At 49.5% G+C, this 24,445-nt stretch overlaps 2 protein-coding genes across 2 annotated transcripts; both read left to right on the forward strand.

Annotated features, from left to right (window-relative positions):
* Positions 1-464: 464 nt before the first annotated feature.
* On the forward strand, positions 465-1,400 carry LOC309891019 (olfactory receptor 14A16-like; the record flags this gene model as incomplete). Its single annotated transcript, XM_082785414.1, has 1 exon — positions 465-1,400. One exon carries the CDS (start codon positions 465-467, stop codon positions 1,398-1,400), a length of 936 nt encoding a protein of 311 aa, XP_082641540.1.
* Positions 1,401-10,253: 8,853 nt separating this feature from the next.
* Positions 10,254-11,210, forward strand: LOC309891020 (olfactory receptor 14C36-like; the record flags this gene model as incomplete). The annotated part of the gene is made up of 1 exon (XM_082785415.1): positions 10,254-11,210. The coding sequence occupies one exon, from the start codon at positions 10,254-10,256 to the stop codon at positions 11,208-11,210; it is 957 nt and encodes a 318-aa protein (XP_082641541.1).
* Between the last annotated feature and the right edge of the window lie 13,235 nt (positions 11,211-24,445).

Consider the following 24,445-nt stretch of genomic DNA (forward strand, 5'->3'; position numbering starts at 1 on the left):
ACAAGGGACTGAAACTAATAGAGCATTATACTGAAAGGGACCTCTAGGTCTGAGGAGCCTCACAATTTCACTTCACACTCTTTAGCTTACAGAGAGCACCAACACAACCTTCCTTGTTTTTTGTGGGATTGTTGGAACTCCTTCTCAGCACTTGTAAAGAGGGAGATGCCTCTGGCCAGCAGATGTCTGAGATCCATTCCTGGTGCTCTTTACTACATACTGTTCGGCAGTACTAACTCTTGCTCAGTCTAAAGAGGATCTGCATGGTATCTGTGGCACCCTTAGGCAGAGAGATGCAGAGCTCCAGGCAGGAGCAAGTCTTCTTGAGATGAAGAGGCAGTGAGAATGCAGTCTTGGTGAGGAGGATTTCTATGAAATAAGGTTTAGTTTTTGCTCAGAAAAGTCTCTCTAACATGTCTCTTTCTTTTCCTCCATGGCCAGGCAACCATGCCCAGATGCAACAAATGTCCAACAGCACCTTCCCCACAGAATTCCTCCTCCTGCCATTTGCAGACACACGCCAGCTGCAGCTCCTGCACTTCGCACTCTTCCTGGGCATCTACCTGGCTGCCCTCCTGGGCAACGGCCTCATCCTCACAGCCGTAGCCTGCGACCACCGCCTCCACACCCCCATGTACTTCCTCCTCCTCAACCTTGCCCTCCTTGACCTGGGCTCCATCTCCACCACTGTCCCCAAAGCCATGGCCAACTCCCTCTGGGACAACAATACCATCTCCTTACTGGGATGTGCTGCCCAGGTCTTTATGTTTGCTGTCTTTATTCCAACAGAGTTTTATCTTCTCACCGTCATGGCCTATGACCGCTATGTTGCCATCTGCAAACCCCTGCACTACAGGACCATCATATGTGGTAAAACCTGTGTCAACATGGCAGCAGCTGCCTGGGGTAGTGGGTTTCTCAATGCTGTGCTGCACAATGCCAATACATTTTCGCTACCATTCTGCCAAGGCAACGCTGTGAACCAGTTCTTCTGTGAAATTCCCCAGATCCTCAAGCTCTCGTGCTCAGATGCCTACCTCAGAGAAGTTGGGCTTATTGTTGTTACTGCATGTTCACTTTTAATGTGTTTTCTCTTCATTCTTTACTCCTACGTGCAGATCTTCAGGGCTGTGCTGAGGATATCCTCTGAGCCTGGACGGCACAAAGCCTTTTCCACTTGCCTTCCTCACCTTGCCATAGTGTCCCTGTACATCAGCACTGGCACATTTGCCTACTTGAGACCCCCATCCATGTCCTCATCATCCCTGAATATTTTACTGGCAGTTCTGTACTCAGTGTTGATTCCAGCAGTGAACCCCCTCATCTACAGCATGAGGAATCAGGTGCTGAAGGATGCTGTGTGGAAAGTGATGTCTGGGTGTTTTTCAGAAGCAATATAGTTACTGTCCTCTGCATATCACTGATAATGCGACTCGTTACAGACCGAGATACAGTTTTCATTTTGTTTTCCTTTTATTTTTACTCTTACTTTGTTTTACTGATGATAAGATGTCTACTAATGATGATAAGATGATACAGGTGTCCAGAGAGAAATATGATCATTATTTGTGTTCCACAGACAAAGGAGAGCTCTGCAACACAAGGCAATGGGAAAGGGACTGGGAAAATTATTACTTATTCAACCAGTGAAATTTCATAGTCTGGATCGAGTGAATCACCCCAAAACTTCTCCTCACATTGGAAATGAGTTGGACTTGATAATGCTTGTGGGTCCCTTCAATGAATTTATTCGAGTCTCTGACTCTGAAGAAGGCGGGCTATCTGTGCGCACCCTCCATGGACAAAGAACCACTTGTGTGGGAGGCAGTCAGTGGCAGTGCCCCCCACACCAGTTAGCTCTGCCTTCACAGCCTGACCAGCACGGCCCTGCAGAGTGCCTCACAGCCCCATGCACCACAGTCCCCTCGCTCTGCAGGGCAGCACCGCCAGCTGAGGGGCTGTGGGCAGCATGGGCAGGGGCTGCAGGAATGGCTGCTCAGGCCAGCCCAATCATGCTGGGCTGGGGCAAGTCTATGTGGGATATGGGGTGTCCCAGGAGCAGAGTAGGGTGCTGTGTGTGTACAGTGGTGGTGCCTGAGGAACCCCAGGGCCAGCAGTGTGGTGCTGTGCTGTGCTGGGAAGTGGCACTGGCCCAGGGGAGAGTGCAGGCTGTCTGGGAAGGTGGATCGGTAGGGTTTTTCTCCTGCAGATTGCAGCAGCAGAGACACTGCCAGTGACCTCCCCTGCTTCATTTTCAGCTTTGGGGCCAGCCCAGTCTGGACTTCTCTGCTGGGCTGGGCTGGGGAGAGGAGAGGCAGGTGTGGAGAGCTGGGGAGGGTCTGGGCTGGGCTGGCCTCCTGGCAGAGTTAGGGGAACCACAGAGCAGTCTGGGCTGGGCCTTTGTTCACTGCATATGGATATGACCAATGCTAGTCATCATGACTTTCACAGCAACTCCTCTGAAGAGTTCTCAACATTTTTCTAAAATATATAGTCAGTTCTTGAATCACTTTCCTACAGAGAGGTGGCCATTTCCTTCAGGATGCTCTGGACTTGCAAAGACTACATGGGGAAATGTGAGTCTGGATTTGTGTGAGGTCTTCTGAAGCATGAGCTGGTTGGGAGACAGAGTACCTGAGGGATTGTGCAGGGCACTCCCTGCAACCCGTGCTCCTTGGTGGGCTGAAAAGAGGCCTCCTGACCACAACAGCTCCTTGTAGCCCTGTGGATGCTGGCTGTGAGGTCACGTCTGTCCCAGCACCTGGCTGGCCAGCAGCAAGGAGGCAGAGCCTCTGAGGTCACAAAGGCCATCAGAAAGCTGTCCCCAACAGGGTGACACGTATTTGAGGCCAAGGGAAATCCAGGAGAGTAAAGGTGCAAGACCTTGGTGAGAGAAGAGGGACTTGGCTAAGAGAAAGGAAAGATTTCAAAGCGGTGATAGGGGTTCAGGTAAGGCTGATGCTTCTGCAACACTCACTGGGAAAGCATTCATGTTGGGCCTTGGCAAAATTTCTAACCAGCAACCTGAAAACCTAGTGCTAACCTAGTACTAAATGCTCTCCCTCACCCTGAAAGGAATCCATTACTCTAAACCCCAACCTCATTTCCTAACTTGAAGTCAAACCCCAAACAAATTACTTTTTACCTTTAGTCTTAACATATTGCTCTTGCTAATCCCTAGTTCTTAATTCCTTGAATTATATTGCCAGATATCATCCCATAACAAGGTACATAATAAAACCCTAACCAAAAATCTAGCTTATACCCTAAACACTGACTGTCTACCCAAAGCAGAACTCACAAGCCTCCCTTTAAGACCTTGCCCAGTTCCTAAACTTGGAAGGTAAAATACAATCCCTAAACTCTAAACTGAACAACCAAACCTCAAATCCCTCATTCCTGCACTCTTATGATGTAAATGAAGGGATTTGGCCCCACGAGGCTGGGCAGGGCTTGAGAGGTTCTGCAGCAATCACTTGGTCTTAGAGGAGGCAGGGGAGGTGACATAGGTCTGGTCAGGTCACAGGAATCAATGAAGAGATGGGTGGGGATGCTCTGCGGAGGTCAGCTGTGCAGACATGGTTCATCGATATGTGAGTATCTAATATTTAATCTAAATCTACCCTTTTTTACTTGAAAGCCTTTGCCCCTTGTCCTATCACTACATTCCCTGGCAATGAGTCCTTCCCCAGGTTTCCTGTAGGCTCCCTTTATGTACAGGAAGGTTGCTGTAAGGTCTCCCCAGAGCCTTCTCTTTTCCAGTAAATAATAATGATAATGGTAATGATAATGATAATGATAGTCGTCATCATCATCATCATCATAGTTCTCCCAGTATCCTCTCTTAGCAGACGTGCTCTAGATCATTTTTGTGGTCCTCCTCTGGTCCTGCTCTACTAAGTCCATGTGTCTACTGAGGTGAGCTGAGACATGAATAAAAAGATAGGCATTTATTTAACTATTTAAGCAACACTAGCAAAATCTGTTTTTGTCTTTTATTGGTGGTATGAGGAACATTGCAAATGGCTAAACATCTGCCTGTCAATGGCAAATGGTGAATAATAAAATAATAAGTTCTGTTTTTTGTTTGTTTGTTGGTTGGTTGTTTTGTTGTTGTCGTTGCTTGTGTGCACATCTAGCTGTTAAACTGTCTTTATTCCAGCCCACTTTTTTTTTTTTTTTTCACTTTTACCTTCAGTTCTTTTCAAAGCACCCCACTAGGTAGGAGGAATGAGCTCGTAGCCCTGTGGTGCTTAGCTGCCTACCAGGTTTAATCTACCTCGCAACTTTACTGAAGTCAAAGTGTATCGATATCCACTGCTCTGCCCTCTTCTGCCAGGCCTGTTATTTCATCAGGGGCATTTCATGTCCCAGTTGGTCAAGAGTGACTTCCCCTACATGAAGATATCCCAACTGCTCCTGATGATATTATTGTTGCTCCTGTGCCTGGAATAGGGTTCCAGGATGAGCTGCTCCATCACCTTTCCTGGGATGGAGTGGAGCCTAAGCAGCCTGCACTTCCCTGGGCCCTCCTCCTTGTCATTCTTGCAGCAAAGATGGACATTTGCTTTCCTCCAGTTTTGGGGCACTTCTGCTAGTCACCAGGATGGATCCAAGATGACCAAGAGCGGCCTTGCAAGGACATCAGCCAGCTCCTTCCACTCTCATGGGTGAATCCCATCAGGTCCAATAGAATCATAGAATCTTAGAATGGTTTGGCTTGGAAGGGATTTTATACATCATCCAATTACAACCCCCCTGCCATGGGCAGGGACACCTTCCACTAGATCAGGTTGCTCAAAGCCCCATCCAATCTGGTCTTGACCAATTCCAGGGATGAGGCATCCACAACTTCTCTGGGCAATCTGTTCCAGTGCTTCACCCTCCTCAGAGCAAAACATTTCCTCCTTAAATCTAATTGAATCCTACCCTTCTTTAGGTTTAAACCATTACTCGTTGTCCTATCACTATACTCCCTGACAAGGAGTCCCTTCCCAGCTTTTTGTAGGCTTCCTTTAGGTATTGGAGGGCTGCTATACAGTCACCCTGGAGCCCTCTCTCCTCCAGGCTGATCAACCCCAACTCCCTCCCAGCTCTCCTCTCCACTAGGAGAGGTTCTTGAGACCCTTAATCATCTTTGTGTCCCTCCTCTGCACTCATTCTAATACTTCCATGTCCTTCTTGTGCTGGGGACCCCAGAGATGAATGCAGGACCCCAAGTGAGTTCTCACAAAAGCAGAGCAGAGGGAGAGAATCACCTTCCTTCACCTGCTGGCCATGCTTTCTTTGATGTAGCCCAGGATAATGTTGTTTTTCTGTGCTGCAGGCACACATTGCTGGCTCATGTTGAGCTTCTCATCCACCAGCACCCCCATGTCCTTCTCCTCAGGGCTACTTTCGATCCATTCTCTACCCAGCCTGTAAATATGTTTGGGATTGCCCCAGTCCAGATTCAGGACCTTACACTTGGCCTGGCTGAACTTCATGAGGTTCACACAGGTCCACCTCTCAAGTCTGTCAAAGTCCTTCTGGATGGCTTCCCTACCCTCCAGCATGTTGACTTCTCCACATAGCTTGCTGTCATAAACAAACTTGCTGAAGGTGCATTTGATCCCACTGGCCATGTCACCAACAAAGATGTTAAACAGTGCCAGTCCAATACTGACCTGTGAGGAACACCACTCGTTACTGATCTCCACTTGGACATTGAGTCATTGACTGCAACTCTTTGAATGCAACTATCCAGCCAATGCCTTACCCACTGAGTGGTCCACTCGTCAAATCATTGTCCAATTTAGAGACAAGGATATCATGGGGGACAGCATCAAATGATTTCCACAGTTCCAGGTAGATGATGTTAGTCCTTCCTCTATTCGCCAGTTCTGTAACCCTTTTGTAGAAGTCCAGACGATTTGTCAGATATCACAGATTTGTCAGGCAATCCATAGACTTGTATATATCCCATTTTGTCAAGTATGCCCTGACCTGATCCACTCCCTCCAAGTGCCCATGCCCCAGACCTTCCTACGTTCTCTGTGACCTGGGATTTCTGAAGGTCAGTCTTGCCAGTAATGACTGAGGTGAAGAAGGAATTCAGTACCTCAACTTTTTCCATGTCTCATTTCAACTGGTATTGGGCCTCATTCAGCAGTGGGTCCACATTTTCTGGAGCCTTCCTTTTGCCACCTATATACTTTCAGAAGCCCTTCTTACTGCCTTTGAAATCCTTGGCCAAGTTCAATTACAGGTAGGTTATAGCTTTCCTAAACTCACAGGATTCTTCCATGCAGATAGGTGAGGAGGCCAAAGACGGCTCTCCTGACGGCCAAGATTTTGAGCTTGCTATTTGTGAGCTATACTACCCTCCCCTCTGAATCAGCTCCACCATCTCATGGTCGCTGAAGGAAACCATGATGCAATTAGACAAATATGACCTAACTACTCTCATGGAAACGTGGTGGGACGGTTCACACAAGTGGAAGCACTGAGGGTTACAAGCTCTTCAGAAGAGAGAGACAGCGAAGAAGGGGAGGGAGTATTGCCCTGTATGTTAGGGAAAGGATTGATTGCAAAGAGATGCCTCTGAGAAACAACCATGGACAGGTCGAGAGCTTGTAGGCAAAAGTTAAAGACCGCACCAATAAAGGACACCTTGTGGTTAGGGTCTTCTCCAGGTTACCTGATCAAGAAGAGCTTGTGGATGAGGCCTTCATGCTTCAACTACAAGAAGTGCCACGCTCACATGCTCTCATCCTGATGGGAGAATTCAGCTACTCGGGTGTCTGACGGAAAAGCTACAAAACATGTTGTAAGCAATTCAGGAGACAAATAGAGAGTGTTGAGGACAAGTTCCCAGTCCAGGTATACAGAACAACTAGAGAAGTGTTACTGGCACTGGTGCTCACTAGTGCTGACAAACTCATGAAAGAGGTTAAGATTGGAGGCAGTCTGGGCTGCAGTGACAATGTCCTAGTTAAGTTTGTGATCTCAAGGAATGTGGGCCTGGCGAAGAACAAAGTCAGGACCTTGAACTTCTGAAGAGCCAACTTCAAGCTACTTAAAGACCTTGTGGACGAGATCCCCTGGAATACTGTCCTTAGGGACAAAGAAGCTGAACAGAGCTGGCAACTCTTTAAGAATGTTCTCCTTAGAGCATAGAAACTCTCCATCCTCCTGCATAAGAAAGTGGGCAGGGAGGGCAGACAACTGGGGCATCTGAGCAAGGACCCGATGGTCAAACTGAGGCACAAGAAGGAAATGCACAGGCAGTGGAAATGGAGACACGTGGCCAGGGAAGAGTACAGGGATGCAGTCTGGATATACAGGGATGGGATCAGGAAAGCCAAGACACAGACAGAACTGAGCTTGGCAAGGGATGCAAAGAATAACAGGAAGGGATTCTAGAGGTACATTGGCCAGAAAAGAAAGGCGAAGGAAAGTGTGTCCCTTCTGACGGATGAGAAGGGTGAACTGGTAATAGCAGATAAGGAGAAGGTTAAGGTACTCAACAATATCTTTGCCTTGGTCTTCACTGCCAGTCAGGCTTCCCGAGTCTGAACTTTTGTTTCCTTGAACCTGTAAATGGAGGCTGAGGGAGTCAAGTCTCACCCTCTGTAAGTGAAGAGCGAGTTTGAGACCACCTGATGAAAGTAAAGACATACAAGTCTATGGGGCCTGATGACTTGCACCCCAGGGTCCTGAAGGAACTGGCTGATGCAGTGGCCAAGATTCTTTCCATCATATTTAAAAAGGTCATGCAGTCAGGTGACTGGAAAAAGGGAAACATCATTCCCATTTTTAAAAATGGTAGAAAAAATACACTGGGAACTACAGACTGATGAGCCCCACCTCTGTGCCTGACAAGATCTTGGGAAAGATCCTCCTGGAAGCAATATCAAGGCAGGTGCAAGAAAAAGAGAAACAAAGGCGTGGTCCAAGACAACCAGAATGGCTTCACTAAAGGTAAATTGTGCCTGACCAATCTGCTGATTTTCTATAATGAACTGACTGCATCAGTTGACAAGGGAAGACTGACTGATGCCATGGACTTCTGTAAGGCATTTGACATGGTCCCACATGACATCCTGGTCTCCAAATCGGTCCAAATGTCTGGACCAGAAACTTATCCTCAACATGCTCTAGGAGTTTCTTGAATTGATTGAGGGTTGGACCGCTCAGTGGGTAAGGAATTGGCTTGAAGGTCACACCAAGAGAGTGGTGGTCAATGGCTCCATCTCCAAGTTGGAGGCAGGTGAAGAGAGGTTTACCTCGGGGGTCTCTCCAGGGACTGGGACTACTGAAAATCTTTGTCAATGAAATGGACAGTGGGATTGAGTGCACCATCAGCAAGTTTGCAGATGACATCAAGCTGAGAGTGCAGCTGATTGAACAGAAGGAAGAGAAGCCACTCAAAGGGACCTGGACAAGCTTGAGAAGTGGGCCCAATGTTAACATAATGATGTTCAACAAGTCCAAATGCAAGATTCTGCACCTGGACCAGGGCAATCTCAGCCATGAGTACAGACTGGGAGAAGAAATCATTGAGAGCAGCTCTGCAGAGAAAGGTCACTCACAGAACTAATACTTTTTCAGATATGAGGTACGATAGTGCTGGAAAAGAGTTTCCTTCCTCAGTGGAGGGAAAAAATATTAGTGAATGTTTCAGTCTGTTTCAGGCTGGATTCCCCTGGAGGCACAGGGACTTGTCAAGAGCTCCCTGTGCTGCTGAGCTGGGCTGGGCTCCTGGGCCCAAAGGAAGCTCCTGGCAAGCGGGCAGCGCTGCAGAGAGACAGCTCTGCCCAGGAGCAGCTCCTCTGCACAACGCAGCAGGGCTGGGGGCACTGCCTGCAGGGGACAAAGGCAGTGAGAGAAGGGAGGGAGATGTTAAAGGCAGTGTGGAGGGGGGATGCTGAGAGCTCAGTGCGGGAGAAATCTTCACAGCCCTGAACAGGGTAAGTCTCTGGTTGCAGGGCAGCACAGCTGTTGTTCCTGGTTCCATCTCCAGATTTGCTGGCAAATCCCACAGCCTGTGGAGCTTTCAGGGCGACTCTCAGAGCTTCTTTGAAATAGATGAGAATAACAAGGTCCAAAGCAGGGATTCCCTGCCACAGCTCTCAGAGGGACAGGACATGAGGGTTCGTTCTTAAAGGGCTGGCTGCAGGCTGTGCAGCCAGGGTGCAGGCAGGGGTGTCCAGGGCTGTGGTGCAGAGCAGGGTCCCTGCTGTGCCCCAGGGGCTGTGCACTGAGGCAGGGCCTCTGCTGCCTGCCAGGCTCAGCACTCAGCCTGCCCAGGGTGCTGTGGGGAGAAGCTGTGTGTGGAAGGAGCCCCCTGGCAGGACAGGATCCTGCTGCTGGCTGGAGGCTGCTGCCTCGGGCAGCCTGCTCACGGCACCACAGCACTTCCAGGGCACTTCAGAGTAGACTCCATGAGAGAAAAATCAGAGCAAGGTATTCTTGAAGAGAAGCATTGTGTGCTTTGATATTTCTCCTCTTGCTTTGCTGGGTGGCCTTGGGAAATGGGAGTTTATTTCTACATTACTATGAAGGCACTGAGACCCCAGTTCTTGTTACCTCTTTTTACAATAGAAAAACTCCCAGTAAACACAGGGAGTTGTCCCTGAAAATCTGCCTGCAGGTGTCTGCAGGCAGAGCTGAGCACACAGTGGGTGGGACGGGGTCTGATAGCAATGGCAGGGAGGAGATGTGGGGACAGGGAAGGAGATGCCAGCAGGGACAGCTCCAGGTAGCAGAGACCTGGGCAGGGAGCGAGAGGGAGCTGCTGCCTGAAACACCAAGGGAGGGGGGATTCAGGTACTCCCTGACAGGCCTGCAGTGCAGGCACCTTCTCTGCACAACCCCCTGCTCTCCTCTGCCACCCAGCACAGCCTCTGCCCTCAGGGGCTTTAGGGCATGAGCCACCTCCTCCTCAGCTGGACCTCCAGAAGAAGAGAGGAGCCTGTGTCTTGCAAGGTGATACACCATGATGAGGCTAAGAGTACCTGCCCTGCAGTGTCACTTCCATAGCTGAAATGCAAGCTCAGAGAATGGTGATTTCTGTGAAAGAAGCAGGGGATTTTTTTCAGAGAAGTTTCGGTAACTCGTCTCTGTTTTTCTTTGTTTGTTTGCTTGTTTTTGTTTGTTTGTTTTTGTTTTGTTTTGTTTTGTTTGTTTGGTTGGTTTTTATTTTGTTTTGTTTTGTTTTGTTTTGTTTTGTTTGTTTTTTGTTTTTTTTTTTTTTGTCCCAGAGACAGCAAATGTCCAACAGCACCGTCCCCACAGAGTTCCTCCTCCTGCCATTCGCAGACACACGCAAGCTGCAGCTCCTGCACTTTGGGCTCTTCCTGGGCATCTACCTGGCTGCCCTCCTGGGCAACGGCCGCATCCTCACAGCCATAGCCTGCGACCACCACCTCCACACCCCCATGTACTTCTTCCTCCTCAACCTCACCCTCCTCGACCTGGGCTCCATCTCCACCACTGTTCCCAAAGCCATGGCCAACTACCTCTGGGACACCAGGATCATTTCCTATGCAGGTTGTTCCACCCAGGTCTTTATGTTTGTTGTCTTTGTCACAGCAGAGTTTTCTCTTCTCATCATCATGGCCTATGACCGCTACATTGCCATCTGCAAACCCCTGCACTACAGGACAATAATGGACAGCAGAACTTGTGTCAACATGATAGCAGCTGTCTGGGGCAGTGGCTTTCTCAATGCTGTCCTGCATACTGCTAATACCTTTTCCCTATCATTCTGCCAAGGCAATGCCCTGGACCAGTTCTTCTGTGAAATTCCCCAGATCCTCAAGCTCTCCTGCTCAGACACCTACCTAAGAGAAGTTCAGCTTCTTGTGGTATGTGCCTGTTTATTATTTGTGTGTTTTGTTTTCCTTGTGCTGTCCTATGTGCAGATCTTCAGAGCAGTGCTGAGGATCCCATCTGAGCAGGGCCGTCACAAAGCCTTTTCCATGTGTTTCCCTCACCTGGCTGTCGTCTCCCTGTTTCTTATTACTGTCACATTTGCCTACCTGAAGCCTCCCTCCATCTTTTCCTCATCCCAAAATCTTTTGTTGGCAGTTCTGTACTCGGTGGTGCCTCCATCAGTGAACCCCCTCATCTACAGCATGAGGAACCAGGAACTGAAGGATGCAGTTTGGAAAATGATGATCTGGATTTTTTTCAGTACTCATAAAGACCCCTTCACTCTTCAGTAATGAGCCCCAGTACATCCCCTTCCAGGACTGTGTTTTGGTTTTTCTTATTCTTATTCTTATTGTTATCATCACCGTCATCATCATCATCATCACTATGAGTTCCTGTGTGCCTTGCATTCCTACATGTGTTTGCATTTCTCCCATCCCTCCTTCCACTCCACCCCCCGCTATAAATGAATGAACCTGTTCTGTCTCATATGGAGGCTGTATAAATGTGCATCTAACATTGTGAGTCACTGAAGACTCTCTCATGACATCTCTGTAATAAAACAGAATTACCCCAGTGCAATGCCTGAAATCTGGGCTTTCCTTCCCAAACCACTGCCAAGAATAGGCCCAAATGATTGTTCCCCACAAGGATCTGTTCCTGTTTCAGTTCTGGAGATAATGGCTCATTTTTGCATTGTGACCTGTCAGAGACCAAGGGCTAGATTTAACACTCATCCATGGGTCTCTACTGACAGCAGAGGCAGCAAATGGTCACTGCATTACATAGCCAGGGCTGTTCCCACATGTGACCCGTAGGTGATGAACTTGAGGAGGGGAATCTGGAGCTGCCTGCAGAGACCAAAGTACCTCCAGGGACAGCAGAGCCTGTGACTGCAGCCCTTCAGAAAGTGAGAGATCTCCCACTGTGAGCTCAGCCACAGGGAAAGAACTAAAGCCAGGAAACTGGGAACCTGTGACTCTGCAGTCTCAGAGAAGAGAGTGGGCATCCAGCAGGCAGAGAGGAGGTGTCGTGGTTTAACCCGGCTGGCAGCTAAACACCACGCAGCCGTTCGCTCACCCTCCCCCTCCCTCTCTGGGACGGGGGAGAGAAATGGAAAGTGAAGCCCGTGAGTTGAGATAAAGACAGTTTAATTAAGACAGGAAAATAATAATGATAATAATGATAATAATAATAATAATAATAATAATAATAATAATAATAATAATACAATGATGATAATAGTACTACTACTAATAATATGTACAAACAAGTGATGCACAATGCAATTGCTCACCACCCGCTGACCGATGCCCAGCCTAACCCTGAGCAGTCCGGCCCCCCTCCACCCAGCTAGCCACCCCTAAATATTGTTTAGCATGACATCAGATGGTATGGAATACCCCTTTGGCTAGTTTGGGTAACCTGTCCTGGGTCTGTCCCCTCCCAACTCTTACTGCACCCCCAGCCTGCCTGTTGGCAGGACAGAGCAAAAGGCTGAGATGTCCTTGGCTTGGTATAAGCACTGCTCTGCAACAATTAAAACATCGGGGTGTTCTCAGCACTCTTCTCATCCTAAGCCAAAACACAGCATTCCACCAGCTACTAGGAAGAAAATTAATTCTGTTCTAACTGAAACCAGGACATCCGTCTTCCTGATTCAGCATTCACTGCCGTCCTGCCCCCATTCTGTCAGCTTCCTGCCTCCTGTGGACCATCAGGGTTGTAGCTTGGGGTGATCTTACCTGTCCTGGAGAGGGTTGGCAGCTCTTATTCCAGGTGGTTTCTCAAGGGGAGAGTGGCCAGCAGTGTGCTGTGGTTTGCTCCCATCGCTGTGTGATTCTGGCTGCAAAACAGAAGCACCAAAAGGAGCAGCATCCCTCTGTGACCCCGGCCACCCCTGCCTCTGTGCCCAAGGGTCTCAAGTGACCCACTGAGGCCGTCCCTGTCCCATCATCCTCATGGAGCGGTCACTCCCATCCTCACCCGATCATGTCACCTTCCTGCTTGCTGTTCAAAGCTGGTGGGTGTGGGTTGGGGTCATCTTACTTGTCCTGGATAGCGCTGAATGTTCCTTCCAGATGACTTCTCAAGGGGAGAGTCGCCACGATTGTGCCATCGTGTGCTTCCCATAGCTGTGTGTGTCTGGCTTTAATTAGAGAAAGAACAAACGGAGCAGCATCCACGTGTAACCAGGGGCTGACCCTGCCTCTGTGCACAACAGATTTGAGCATCTCACCACGTCAATCCGTCTCCCGTCATCCTGATGGAGCGGTCACTCCCATCCTGGCCCAAGCGTGTCACTGTCCTGCTTGCTATGAGACCATGCTGGGGTGTAGGTTGGGGAAATCTTACCTGTCCTGGAGAGCGTTGGCAGCTCTTATTCCAGCTGACTGCTCAATGGGAGAGCGGCCAGGATTGTGCCTTGGTCTGGTCCACACTCCATGTGATTTTGGCTGAAAGAGAAGAAGCACCAAACAGAGCAGCATCCCCCTGCAACCATAGGCAGCGCTTGCCTAAGTGCCCAAGTGTCTCCAGTGACTCACCGAGGCTGTCCTTGTCCCGTCATCCTCATGCAGTAGTCACTCTTGTCCTGACTTGAACTTGTCACCACCCTGCTTGCTGTTAGAGGCTGGTGGGTGTGCATTGGGGCAATCTTACCTGTCCTGGAGAGCGTTGGCAGCTCTTCCTCCCAGATGAGTCATGGAGGGCAGAGAGGCCAGAAGTTTGCTGTGATCTGGTCTCATTGCTGTGTGTGTCTGGCTGAAAGAGAAGAAGCACAAAACAAAGCAGCACCTCCCTGTGACCACGGGCAGCCCCTGCCTCTCTGCACACGAGTATCTAGAGACTCACCGAGGCAGTCTGTGTCCCGTCTTCCTGATTCAGCATTCACTGCCATCCTGCCCCCATTCTGTCAGCTTCCAGCTTGCTGTGGACCATCGGGGGTGTGGATTGGGGCGATCTTACCTGTCCTGGAGAGGGTTGGCAGCTCTTATTCCAGGTGGTTTCTCAAGGGCAGAGTGGCCAGCAGTGTGCTGTGGTTTGCTCCCATCGCTGTGTGATTCTGGCTGCAAAAGAGAAGCACCAAACGGAGCAGCATCCCTCTGTGAGCACGGGCAGCCCGTGCCTCTCTGCCTGAGGGTCTCCAGCGACTCACGGAGGCTGTCTGTGTTTCGTTGTCCTGATGGAGCTGTCACTCCCATCCTAGCCTGATCGTGTCACCGTCCTGCTTGCTAATAGAACCCAGCGGGTATGGGTTGAGGCAATCTTACCTGTCCTGGAGAGCGTTGGCAGCTCTTATTCCAGCTGAGTGCTCAACGGGAGAGCGGCCAGGATTGTGCCTTGGTCTGGTCCAATCGCTGTTGGATTCTGGCTGAAAGAGAACAAGCACCAAACAGAGCAGCATCCCTCTGTGACCCCGGCCACCCCTGTCTCTGTGCCCGAGGGTCTCCAGTGACCCACTGAGGCTGTCCCTGTCCCATCATCCTCATGGAGCGGTCACTCCCATCCTCACCCGATCATGTCACCTTCCTGCTTGCTGTTCCAGACTGGTGGATGTGCGTTGGGGTCATCTTACTTGTCCTGGATAGCGCTGAATGTTCCTTCCACATGTCTTCTCAAAGGGAGAGTCGCCACAATTGTGCCGTCGTCTGCTTCCCATCGCTGTGTGTGTCTGGCTTTAATAAGTGAAAGAAAAAATGCAGCAGCATCCCTGTGCGAGCAGGGGTTGACCTTGCCTCTGTGCCCAACAACCTCGAGTGTCTCACCACGTCAATCTGTCTCCCGTCATCCTGATGGAGCGGTCACTCCTGTCCTGGCCCAAGCGTGTGACTGTCCTGCTTGCAGTTAGAGCCTGGTGGGTGTGGGTTGGGGCAATCTTACCTGTCCTGGAGAGCGTTGGCAGCTCTTCCTTACAACTGACACCTCAGGGAGAGAGCGGCCAGGATTGTGCCTTGGTCTGGTCCAAACTCCGTGTGATTTTCTCTGAAAGAGAAGAAGCACCTAACAGAGCAGCATCCCTCTGTCAACACGGGCAGCCCCTGCTTCTGTGCCTAAGGGTCTCCAGTTACTCACCGAGGCTGTCCGTGTCCCATCATCCTATTGCAGCGGTCATTGCCCTCCTGGCCCGATCATGTCACTGTCCTCCTTGTTCTTACAGCCTGCTGGGCGTAGCTTGGGGCGATCTTACCTGTCCTGGAGAGTGCTGGAAGTTCCTTCCAGATGACTTCTCAAGGGGAGAGAGGCCAGGACTGTGCCGTGCTCTCGTCCCATCGCTGTGTGTGTCTGGCTTTAATATCAGAAAGAACAAAAGAGGAGCAGCATCCCTCCATGACCATGGGCAGCCCCTGCCTGTCTGCCCGAGGCTCTACCACGACTCACTGAGGCTGTCATTGCTCCGTCATCCTGATCCAGTGGTCACTCCCGTCCTACCCCGATCATGTCACCATCCTTCTTGCTAATAGAACCTGGTGGGTGTGGGTTTGGGAGATCTTACCTGTCCTGGAGAGCGTTGGCAGCTCTTCCTTACAGCTGACTTCTCAAGGGAGAGAGGCCAGGATTGTGCCGTGGTCTGGTTCCATCGCTGTGTGTGTCTGGCTTTAATAAGAGAAAGAACAAATGGAGCAGCATCCCCGTGTGACCAGGGGCTGACCCTGCCTCTGTGCCCAACAACCTCGAGCGTCTCACCACGTCAATCCGTCTCCTGTCATCCTGACCGAGCGGTCCCTCCCATCCTGGCCCAAGTGTGTCACTGTCCTGCTTGCAAAGAGACCATGCTGGGGTTTGGGTTGAGGCGAAATTACCTGTCCTGGAGATCACTGACACCTTTTCCAGCTGACTTCTCAATGCGAGAGAGTCCAGGAGTCTGCCATGCCTTCTCAAGAGGAGAGTGGCCAGGTTGTGCCGTCGTTTTTTTCCATCGCTGTGTGACTCTGGCTGCAAAAGAGAAGCACCAACTGGAGAAGCATCCCTCTGTGAACACGGGCAGCCCCTGCCTCTCAGCTCAAGAGTATCTCACCGAGGCTGTCCGTGTCCTCTCGTCCTCATGGAGCGCTCACTGCCATCCTGGTCCGAGTGTGTCACCGTCCTCCTTGCTCTTACAGCCTTCTTGGCATAGGTTGGGGCGATCTTACCTGTCCTGGAGAGTGCTGGAAGTTCCTTCCAGATGACTTCTCAAGGGGAGAGAGGCCAGGACTGTGCTGTGCTCTCGTCCCATCGCTGTGTGTGTCTAGCTTTAATATCAGAAAGAACAAACGGAGCAGCACCCCCGTGTGACCACAGGATGACCCTGCCTCTGTGCCCGAGGTTCTCCAGCATCTTACCAAGTCTGATTCCTGCCATCATCCTGTTGGAGTGCTCACTGCCATCCTGGACCAATCGAATCACCGTCCTGTTTGCTGTGGACCTTGGTGAGTGTGGTTTGGGGTGATCTTACCTCTCCTGAAGAGCATGGCAAGTTCTTCCTTCCAGCTGACTTCTCAAGGGGAGAGAGGCCAGGAGTGTGCCGTGGTCTGGAGTCAATTCTGTGTGTGTCTGGCTTTAATAAGAGAAGGAAAAAGAGGAGCAGCATCCCTCCATGACCATGGGCAGCTCCTGCCTCTCTATCCGAGGCTCTACCACGACTCACTGAGGCTGTCATTGCTCCGTCATCCTGATCCAGTGGTCACTCCTGTCCTACCCCGATCATGTCACCATCCTTCTTGCTGTTAGAACCTGGTGGGTGTGGGTTTGGGAGATCTTGCCTGTCCTGGAGAGCATTGGCAGCTCATTCCAGCTGATTTCTCAAGGGGAGAGTGGCCACGAGTGTGCTGTGGTTTGGTCCCATCGCTGTGTGAATCTGGCTGCAAAAGAGAAGCACCAAATGGAGCAGCATCCCCCTGAGAGCACAGGCTGCCCCTACTTCTGTGCCTGAGGGTCTCCAGTGACTCACCGAGGCTGTCATTGTTCCATCATCCTGATGCAGCGACCACTCCCGTCCTACCCCGATCATGTCACCGTCCTCCTTGCTGTTAGAACCTGGTGGGTGTGGGTTGGGGCAATCTTACCTGTCCTCGAGAGCGCTGGAACTTCCTTCCACCTGACTTCTTAATGGGAGAGGCCAGGATTGTGCTGTGGTCTGGTTCCATCGCTGTGCATTTCTGGCTAAATGAGAAGCACCGCGAGACAGAGCAGCATCCCTCTCTGAACACGAGTATCCCCTGCCTCTGTGCCCGAGGGTCTCCAGTGACTCACCGAGGCTGTCCCTGTCCCATCGTCCTCATGGAGCGGTCACTGCCCTCCTGGCCCGATCCTGTCACCGTCCTCCTTCCTGTTACAGCCTGGTGGGTGTGGGTTTGGGAAATCTTACCTGTCCTGGAGACAGTTGGCAGATTTTCCTTCCAGCTGAGCAGTCGAGGCCAGAGAGGCTAGGAGTTTGCCGTGGTCTGGTCTTGTCGCTGTGTGTGTCTGTTTCTGGATTGCGCTGTTTCTGGCTGAAAGTGGGAAAGCACCAAACAGAACAACAACCCCCTGCAACCATGGCAGTCCCTGCGTCTCTGCTCAAGAGTATCTAGCGACTCACCAAGGCTGTCAGTGTCTGTTTGTCCTCATGGAGCGGTCACTGCACTCCTTGCCTGAGCGTGTCTCCATACTGCTTTCATTTAAAGGCTTCTGGGCATAGGTTGATGAGGTCTTACCTGTCCTGGAGAGTGCTGAAAGTTCCTTCCAGATGACTTCTCAAGGGGAGAGAGGCCAGGAGTGTGCCTTGGTCTGGTCTCATCGCTGTGTGTGTCTGGCTGAAAGAGAAGAAGCACAAAACAAAGCAACACCTCCCTGTGACCATGGGCAGCCCCTGCCTCTCTGCTCAAGAGTATCTAGTGACTCACTGAGGCTGTCTGTGTCCTGTCGTCCTTATGGAGAGGTCACTGCCATCCTGGCCCAAGCGTGTCATCATCCTGCTTGCTGTTACAGCATGCTGGGCATAGGTTGGGGAGATCTTACCTGAACTAGAGAGTGTTGGCAGCTCTTATTCCAGCTGCTTTCTCACGGGGAGAGTGGCCAGGAGTGTGCTGTGTTTTTGTGCCATCACTGTGTGATTCTGGCTGAAAGAGAAGAAGCCCCAAACACAGAAGCATCCCTCTCTAAGCTTGGGAAGCCCCTGTCTCTGTGCCCGAGGGTCTCCAGCGACTCACGGAGGCTGTTGGTGTTCCGTCAACCTGATGGAGCAGTCACTCCCGTCCCAACCAGATCGTGTCACCGTCCTGCGTGCCACCGAACCTGCTGGGTGTGGGTTGGGGCAATCTTACCTGTCCTGGAGAGCATTGGCAGCTCTTCCTCCCAGATGACTTCGAAAGGGGAGAGCAGCCAGGATTGTGCCATGGTCTGGTCCAATCGCCGTGTGATTCTGGCTGATAGAGAAGAAGCACCAAACAGAGCAGCATCCCTCTGTGAACAGGGCAGCCCCTGCCTCTGTGCCCGAGGGTCTCTAGCGACCCACCAAAGCTGTCCCTGTCCCATCGTCCTCATCGAGCGGTCACTGCACTCCTGGCTCGAGCATGTCACCTTCCTGCTTACTGTTATGGGTGGTGGGTGTGGGTTGGGGTGATCTTACCTGTCCTGGAGAGGGTTGGAAGCTCTTATTCCAGGTGATTTCTCAAGGGGAGAGTGGCCACGAGGGTGCTGTGGTTTGGTGCCATCGCTGTGTGAATCTGGCTGCAAAAGAGAAGCACCAAACGGAGCAGCATCCCCCTGAGACCACAAGCTGCCCCTACTTCAGTTCCCGAGGATCTCCGCCTACTCACCAAGGCTGTCATTGTTCCGTCATCCTGAAACAGAGGACGCTACCGTCCTACCCCGATCATGTCACCTTCCTGCTTGCTGTTAGAGGCTGGTGGATGTGGGTTGGGGCGATCTTACCTGTCCTAGGGAGCATTGGCAGCTCTTCCGCCTAGATGAGTGGTCAAGGGCAGAGACGGCAGGATTGTGCCGGTTCTCGCTGAAAGAGGAAAAGCACCAAACGGAGCAGCAATGCCCAGCCTGCTGGGCGTAGGTTGGGGAGATCTTAACTGTCCTAGAGAGCGCTGGAAGTTCCTTCCAGATGACTTCTCAAGGGGAGAGAGGCAAGGATTGTGCAGTGGTCTCGTCCCATCACTGTATGTGTCTGACTTTAATAAAAGACAAAACAAATGGAGGAGCACCCCCATGTGATCAAGGGCAGCCCCTTCCTCTCTGCTCAAGAGTATCTAGTGACTCACCGAGGCTGTCCGTGTCCCGTCGTCCTGATGGAGCTCTCACTCCCGTCCTAGCCTGATCGTGTCACCGTCCTGCTTACTGTGGACAGTGGTGGGTGTGGATTTGGGCAATCTTACCTGTCCTGGAGTGCATTGGCAGCACTTATTCAAGCAGACTTCTAAAGGGGAGAGTGGCCAGGATTTTGACATGGTCTGGCCAAATCGCTGTGTGATTCTGGCTGAAAAAGAAGAATCAACAAACAGACAAGCATCCCTCTTAGACCACAGGATGCCCCTACTTCTGTGCCCGACAGTCTCCAGTGACTCACCGAGGCTGTCATTGTTCCATCATCCTGATACAGCGGCCACTCCCGTCCTACCCCAATCATGTCACCATCCTGCTTGCTGTTAGTATCTGGTGGGTATGGATTTGGGCAGTCTTACCTGTCCAGGAGAGCGTTGGCAGCTCTTCCTTACAGCTGACTTCTCAAGGGGAGAGCGGCAAGGATTGTGCCGTGGTCTGGTTCCATTCCTGTGCGTTTCTGGCTGAAAGAGAAGCACCACGAGACAGAGCAGCATCCCTCTTAACACGGGCAGCCCCTGCCTCTGTGCCCGAGGGTCTCTAGCAACTCCCCAAAGCTGTCCCTGTCCCATCGTCGTCATGGAGCAGTCACTGCCCTCCTGGCCCGAGCGTGTCACCTTCCTGCTTGCAGTTAGAGCCTTGTGGGTGTGGGTTGGGTCAATCCTACCTGTCCTGGAGAGCGTTGGCAGCTCTTCCTCTCAGCTGACTTCTCAAAGGGAGAGTTGCCACGATTGTGCCATCGTCTGCTTCCCATCGCTGTGTGTGTCTGGCTATAATAAGAGAAAGAACTGACAGAGCAGCATCCCCGTGTGACCAGGGGCTGACCCTGCCTCTGTGCCCAACAACTTCAAGTGTCTCACCACGTCAATCTGTCTCCCGTCATCCTGATGGAGCGGTCACTCTCGTCCTGGCCCAAGCGTGTCACTGTCCTGCTTGCAGTTAGAGAGGAAAAAGAAGCTGACTCCCTCTGGTTGAGGTTGTGTCTGGAGCCGACACTTGAGCGGGAGGAGCAGGCAGCCGAGCAGCCTCCCCGTCAGCACGGGCAGCCGGTACAGGCCTGCCCAACCGCCCAACCGCCCTTGGGGCCAGCATTCCGCAGCCATGGCCGTCCCCAACGCTTTGTGTTGTGCCAGCCTGGGCTTTGCTCTGCCCTTGCCCCTCAGGGTGCAGCAGCCTGGGGGTTGCCACGTTCTTCAGCTTTCTCTCTGGAAGAAGGCATGTGTGGCTAGAAGCATGCCTGCTGTTGTAGTCCAGTTACATTTAACTGGAGCTAAAGCCACTTGGAGGCCGGTCACTAGTGGAGTCCCCCAGGGCTCAGGACTAGGGCCAGTCCTCTTTAATATCTTTATCGATGATCTGAATGAGGGGATCGAGTGCACCCTCAGTAAGTTTGAAGGTGACACCAAGTTAGGGGTGTGTGTCGATCTGCTCGAGGGTAGGAAGGCTCTGCAGGAGGATCTGGATAGGCTGCACCGATGGGCTGAGGCCAACTGCAAGAAATTCAACAAGGCCAAGTGCCGGGTCCTGCACCTGGGGCACAACAACCCCAAGCAGAGCTACAGGCTGGGAGATGAGTAGTTTGAAAGCTGCCTGGCAGACAAGGACCTGTGAGTATTGGTTGATAGTCGGCTGAATATGAGCCAGCAGTGTGCTCAGGTGGCCAGGAGGGCCAACAGCATCCTGGCTTGTATCAGAAGCAGTGTGACCAGCAGGGCTAGGGAAGTGATTGTCCCCCTGTACTCGGCTCTCGAGATTCTTTTCTGAAGTGGAAGCCACAGTGTCTCTTTTCAAGTGTTCAGAAATTGTACTGATACAGAACGGATCATTTCCATATCAACTCTTAGAAATAGGAAAAATCCTGCAAATAAGCAATTGACATGATTCTGCTTTTAGTGCTGCACAAGCTAACAGTAGTCAAGTAATCTTTGGCACTGATGCCATGGTAGTTTGCAAGTTAAAGTCCTAAGTTAGGTAAATGCATGTTTTTAAACACAGTTTTCTTGGTGTAATCATGTTTTCACTCTCTATTACTTATCTTTTACGTCTATATTCTTAATCTATTTCTACAATCGTTTTGTGTAACTTTGTTTAGTTTCTTCTCCTACATGCATTCACTTGCATTCTGAATGACCTTTTTCCTCTCTTATGCTGTCATACACTTTTTCCTCTCTTGGACTTTTTCTTCATTGCTCTGCTGATCTAGACATAGTTCTTTCTATATCTCCATTTGTTCTTATTTCAGCCCACAAATAATTAGATTCCATTTAGTTCTGAGCAAGATATATCTCACTGCAGAAAGAAAGGAGTTCTCCAAGTAGCAAACAGATTACACAAGAACTAGCAAGGTCCACCCTATCTATCAGTCACTCCTGAACTAACTAGTGATGCACTGCTTCCCATGCTCTCTATCCCATGATACAGCAAAATAGAACCACTTCCACGCATCAAAGGCTCATCTCCTACAAACAGGGATCAGTGTTATTTATGGTTCATGTGTTCAGTCATGTGTCAAACACGAACATCTAGATTCCAAGATCTGTGTCCACGCTGATGGGTTCACACGGCACTCTCAGTCTTACCATCTGTTCCATAAATCCTTAGAGCTCTTTGAAGTATGAGGCCCTCACCCTCAGACTTCAAAGTATATTCCAATCTGGATAAACACATATTGCCTAAATCAATCTCCCTGCACTGTGTAGTTTTACTGTAATATAATATGGTGGATTTTTTTTTATTATTATTATTTTTCTTAATGGAAGGCTTAGAAGCAGGTGTTTTACTGACAGGAAGAATGAAAAGATGTCCCAGTTTTTCATTCCCTCTACAGCAGGTCAATCTTCATCAGCTGGCAGAATCATAAGAGCTCAGGCAGCTCACAGAACTGCAATGAAATATGTCTCCAGTTAGCTAGACAAGACAAGGTTGGTGTGCAGATGTAGACATGGGTTGTAGGTAAATACATCAGAAGAAGTGGGAAGCAATAGCTGTAAAATAAGGCAACTGGAGAGGAACAGCTGACAATAGGACATAGTGAAAGTGAGAAAGGAGGAAAGGAAGAGCGAAGCTATAAATCTGAGTTACGGAAGAATCACTTTTTCCTCTGGCTTTATTCAACTAAGAAACACATAGTTTTGAACTGCTCTTTTCACAGATTAGGAAAAGTGGTAAATCTATCATTTAATCAGCCATTTTGATAGTTAAGGTGCTGCCCTGTGTTTAGGCAGAAGCAGCTGGAGTGAAGATTAGACTGGTTCACAACAGGACAGGGTGTAATTATTTCAGCCCTCTGAGCCCAGATTTGTACTTTCCCTGGGCAGCTGCAAGATAGCTAGAGAGCAGCTCTCTGCCATTTACAGATAGATAAGTGATTGTTTTCCATTTCCAAAATTCGATTTATTTTTGATTAATAAGCATCCAAACTCTTCTGTATCACCCTATCTCTGTCAGAAAAGGAGAACAATGAAGAAAAAAAAAGGGGAGGGGGGGGTGGAGGGGACAACACATGGTATAAGCAACCCGGACAAGTAAATCAATATTCCAATTCTCAACCAGACAAAAGTTCAAAATACTGAAAGGGTGTCAGAAAGCTTCCAGGAATTTTAGTGCACACTGAAGGTATTGGCACCCAGAGAGGACTGACAGCATGAGTATCTGCTTGACAAAGAAAGAACTAATCATGTGGGTCTACCATTTAAGTAACTTTAATGGGTAGAGAAAGGGGCACTGAATTTGTAAATTAAGTCAATGTGGAAACCCTTTCTTTCTACACATTCAATAAAAAAAAGTGACCAAAAAGGACAAAGAACAGGATGAATGTGTTTTACAAATGCTAGAAACATACATGTATGTAACAAGATTGCTGTATTAGAAACATGTGTTGAGGGAAAATTATGATTACATTGGAATAACAGAGACTTGGCTAAATCAAGCTATCAACTGGGAGATAAAATTACCAAGGGATAAAGTTTGCGGATGGGTGAGGTAAAACAAAAGTAATGAGGGAGGGAGTAATTTGCGTACAGGGAGAATACTGAATAAACAGAAATAAATGACACTAGGATTTTGGCTGACACAACAGGGACTGTTTGAAGTAAACAGAAGAATGAGATATGGAAAAAGTTATTCCTTGGACCTTGCCAGAGACTTTCAGGAGAGGATGAGAAAGCGTATCAGGAAACGTTTTTACAGATGAAGGAAGTCTGTATCGAATCCAGCGTAATGATCCAGTGGAGGAGTTCAATTACCTAGACATTTCCTAGGAAAATGTTAGTGGGAAAAACTGCCAAGCAAGCATGATTATAAGACTAATACAGGATTGCTTCCTTACAGAACATGCTCAAAAGCCACTCAGGCCACAGGAAAAGGGTAATGTGGATATAGTGACTAGAAATAAACTAGACACGATGAATACAGTGAAAGCTGGGAGGAGTATTACAATAAATATATAGTGCAGTGCATGTGGTTGCAATGCCATTAAGACTGGGGGGGTAAGTTGCACTTGCTTGTTAAATAAAATCAGACCCTCACTGAACATTAAATAAATTAAAAGTAGCCCAAAAGAATCAAGCTTCACCAAAGGGAATGCAGGGAAAAATCTGAGATATATTTAAGAACACATTTTCAAAATACAAGTAATTCATCGGGGATGAAGCCAGAAAAAAGAACTGCAATTTTATCAGGGAAGTGTAGTGCTTTATCTAGTCCCATTCACTGAACAAGAGGAAAAGAAGCATCTTGTGGCCAGTAACACGTCTGAAACAGCATTCCCCATAAATTCCCCATGACCTGTGAGCCCATCTGTTTTGCTACTGGTGCTGGAAGAAAAATGTGAGTAGATGAGAAGGGACTGCAGATGAAAAGTAGAGACTAGGTGTGAAGAGAGAAATGATACATGTTTAAATAGTTTCTCTGACATTTCCCTGTTTGCAGTGAACGAGGTTCACATGACCTCGCTGCCATGCACAAAGCCTAACAGCCAAACTCCACAGCACTTTACAGGCAGACACTCACACCAATGTGAGGAACCTAGATTCAAGACCATATTTTGGCTAACAGAGATTGGACTCAGGAAGCTATTTCTTAATAAATAAATAAATAAAATAAAATAAAAAACTTCATTTTATAAAAAGTAATTGCATTTACTATTCAGACGTTTACTTCCTTGTATGGCTCAGTTTTAGCTCTCTCCAGTTTTCTACAATTGACAGTTGACAATTTGTACAATTGGCCATTGCATGGA

Source organism: Aythya marila, assembly GCF_965140915.1.
Source record: "Aythya marila genome assembly, contig: HAP1_HAP1_SCAFFOLD_154, whole genome shotgun sequence".
NCBI classification, from domain to species: Eukaryota; Metazoa; Chordata; class Aves; order Anseriformes; family Anatidae; genus Aythya; species Aythya marila.